This window comes from Triticum dicoccoides, chromosome 2B (genome assembly GCF_002162155.2).
Source record: "Triticum dicoccoides isolate Atlit2015 ecotype Zavitan chromosome 2B, WEW_v2.0, whole genome shotgun sequence".
Lineage (NCBI taxonomy): Eukaryota > Viridiplantae > Streptophyta > Magnoliopsida > Poales > Poaceae > Triticum > Triticum dicoccoides.
In genome coordinates this window covers 723447319-723450621 of record NC_041383.1, presented here as the reverse complement: position 1 = coordinate 723450621, position 3303 = coordinate 723447319, and the positions used below count along the sequence as shown (strand labels likewise).

Here is a 3303-nt window from a genome sequence, read left to right as displayed (position 1 = left end):
ATGACTCTAGAACCATGCACGCTTACATTGTTCTAGAGAGGAACCACTCGTTTGAGATGGAGTAATTTTCTTGGCTCCATGATTGCCCTATCATATGCACCCCTGTCAAATCAACACTGAAGGAAACCAACTGAGGTTGCAACTTCCTGGAAAATTGGCTTCTGTTGATCGGCGGAAAGTATTTGTTTGGATTTTACTGGTTTCGGGTCCATATGCGGGAAGTTTCCCTTCTTCTAATAGTAAAATTGCAGTGCTACTGCCTCTTGACCAGCTCCAATAGTAAACAAAGCTTATTTCCATCTCTATCAAGTACTCGCTTTAAAAATGTCTTATATTTTGATGTAGTATGTACTATTACTACCAAGTAAATTGGGCAAAGCAACATGTTATATTTTCGATGAAAAATGTTATGTTCTCGGTCCAAGCCGAGTACCAACTTCAGTGCATGACCATCCTCTCAATTCGACTGTTTATATTCCATGGCCCATGCATGAGCTCTACGGTGCAAGGGCAGTGCAAAAGCAATGAGGGCAACCAGCCAGCTACACCTCCTACCGCAGCTGCTCTTGATCACTTTCTTCCTCCTTTGGGCCCAAACCTCCGCCGCCTCCGGTGTCCGTGACAGGTTCGAGAAGGGCCAGAACCTCACCGACGGCGACACGCTCGTCTCGCCGGACGGCTCCTTCACCCTGGGGTTCTTCTCTCCCGGGGCGTCCACCAAGAGCAAGAGGTACCTCGGCATATGGTTCTCCGTGTCCAACGACACCGTCTGCTGGGTCGCCAACCGCGACCAGCCTCTGCTCGACAAGTCCGGCACGCTGGTGTTCGACGACCTGAGCAGCCTCGTCCTGGTCGATGGCTCTCGCCGGACGGCGTGGTCACCGAACTTCATGGCCGCCTCCGCCGCGGTGGTTCAGCTTCTCGACTCCGGCAACCTGGTCGTGCACAATGACAGCAGCGACGCCGCCCTGTGGCAGTCGTTCGACCACCCGTCGGACACCTTGCTGCCCGACATGAAGCTGGGCAAGGACCTCTGGACCGGAGCCGAGTGGCAGCTCACGGCGTGGAGCTCCGCCGACGACCCGTCTCCGGGGGCCTACCGCCGCACGCTGGAGACCAAGGGGCTGCCGGACATCGTCCTGTGGCAAGGAGACGTGAAGAGGTACCGCACGGGCCCGTGGAACGGGCTCTACTTCAACGGCGTCCCGGAGGTGACGGCGTACGCGGACAAGTACACGCTGCGGGCGACGACGAGCCCGTGGGAGATAACCTACGGGTACACCGCCAAGCCCGGCGCGCCGCTGACCCGCGTCGTGGTGAACCACACCGGCGACGTGGAGCGGCTGATGTGGGACGCGGGCATCCGGGCGTGGAAGCCCTTGTTCAAGGGGCCGCGGGACCAGTGCGACACCTACGCGCGGTGCGGGCCGTTCGGCCTCTGCGACCCCGAGGCGGCGTCGTCGGGGTTCTGCGGCTGCGTCGTGGGGTTCAGCAGGCCTGCTGCCGCCGGGACCCCGTCGCTGTCGGCTCAGGAGGTGAAGGACACCGCGGCGGGCGGGTGCCGACGAGACGCGGCGCTGGACTGTGCCGGCGGGGCGACGACGGACGGCTACGCGGTGGTGCGGCGCGTGAAGCTTCCTGACACGCAGAACGCGTCGGTGGACATGAACGTCACCCTAGAGGGGTGCAGGGCGAGGTGCCTCGCCGACTGCTCGTGCCGGGCCTACGCCGCGGCCGATATCCGGGGAGGCGGCGACGGCACCGGCTGCGTCATGTGGGCGGATGCCATCGTTGATCTACGCCTCGTCGACGGGGGGCAGGATCTCTTCCTGAGGCTGTCAAAATCAGAATTCGGTATGTACAGATTATCCATTCACGTTTGTTCTTTGTCTTGACTCGATTTAGACATGCATGTTGGACATAAAAGAGTTCCAAATTTTAGTTTATGCATGTTTAAACTCACAGTCACCGTTGCTGCCATAACAGATGACCAGAAAGAGTTTCCTACTCTACTTGTTGTCGCACCCGTAGCTTCTGGTGTCGTTGTTCTTCTGGTCGTCTCTCTGATTTGGTGGAGACGGAAACGCAGAATCATAGGTAATTTCTACTCTGATGGCTCAGTGTTACTATTACTTCACATGGAGAAAAAGGAAAAGTGCAAGATAATTTTCAACGGTTTAAACATGGTTTTATATTTCGACAAAATTTCAAAAATTACGGTGGGTGACGTATAAAATACTTTAAAATTTCTAGACTAGATTTAAAGTATATCCATAATTTCTTTCATATTATGGTCATTTTGGCGAGGGAAAAATATCCCCATTTCTAGAATTTTAACACTCAAGTCCATAACCTCTTCAGGCCTCGTTTGGTAGAGGAGTTTTGAGGGGGGTCTGAGAGGATAATCCTCGAGGGGGTCAGAAACCTCAAAAATCCTCGACGACTCGTTTGGCATGCAGGGTTTTGTCCGCGCGAGCCCCTCCAATCCCCACCCTTTCAAGCCACGCGGTTCAGAAAACACGTCGGTGCCCTCAGGGAACTGAGACGAACCGAGACAGAGCTCCTATGACGCTCCGCCGCCGCCGTAGCCTCCGCCGCCCCGCCGCCCGCAGCTTCCGATGCGTCTGGTACGTACATCCGCGCCACCCCCTCCTGTCCCCCATGGAGCCTTCCTCCAGCCGCCATGGCCACACCTACCCTCACCGTCACTTGACTTGGTGGTGGTCCGCCGGAGCACGCCGTCCTCCCACTGCGACGCATCTTCTTCGCTCCATCCAATCCTTCTTACCTCCTCGTGCTTGCCTTCTATGAACACGACTTGGCATCTCCACTTAATTTTCCCCCTCCATGCCTGCTGATTTTTGCTAACTGAATGTATGTGGTGTGTGTACCATGATCCTCACCTCACCATTGAACTAGTTGTTAATTTTGATTCTCTGCATTTGCAATGCTTGGTTTACTACAGATAGCATATACATTTAAGTTCCCTCCTGAGAACAGTATTAGAATTACTACCATGATTACAATGCAATTTGTATAATATATTTGGATGGGTGCCTCCCTGATATTCAGTATAATTTGGTCTTGAAATTTTTGGACGAATGTTCTTATATGTGATTTTTGTGGTGAGTAGTCGGATAACCATTACAGATTTTTTTTCTTAGATCTGAAAATGGTAGCTCAAAAAGTTGGGATCTACTGTATCTCTTTTTTAGACAGCAGCCAGTGTTATAACCAAGCACCTTTTCTTTTTCTTCAGTACAAACAACATTTTTTTCTTTAACTCTCGAACTGCAGCTTACA

The 3303-nt window shown here is 53.2% G+C and overlaps 1 protein-coding gene across 1 annotated transcript in view; it reads left to right on the top strand.

Moving 5' to 3' along the window:
* Positions 1-524: 524 nt before the first annotated feature.
* Positions 525-3303, top strand: part of LOC119368484 (receptor-like serine/threonine-protein kinase SD1-8) — a 6298-nt gene continuing 3519 nt past the window's right edge. The window contains exons 1-2 of the mRNA XM_037633726.1: positions 525-1854; positions 1987-2097. Coding sequence (XP_037489623.1) covers positions 525-1854; positions 1987-2097 — 1441 coding nt within the window. The remainder of the gene's footprint in view (positions 1855-1986; positions 2098-3303) is intronic.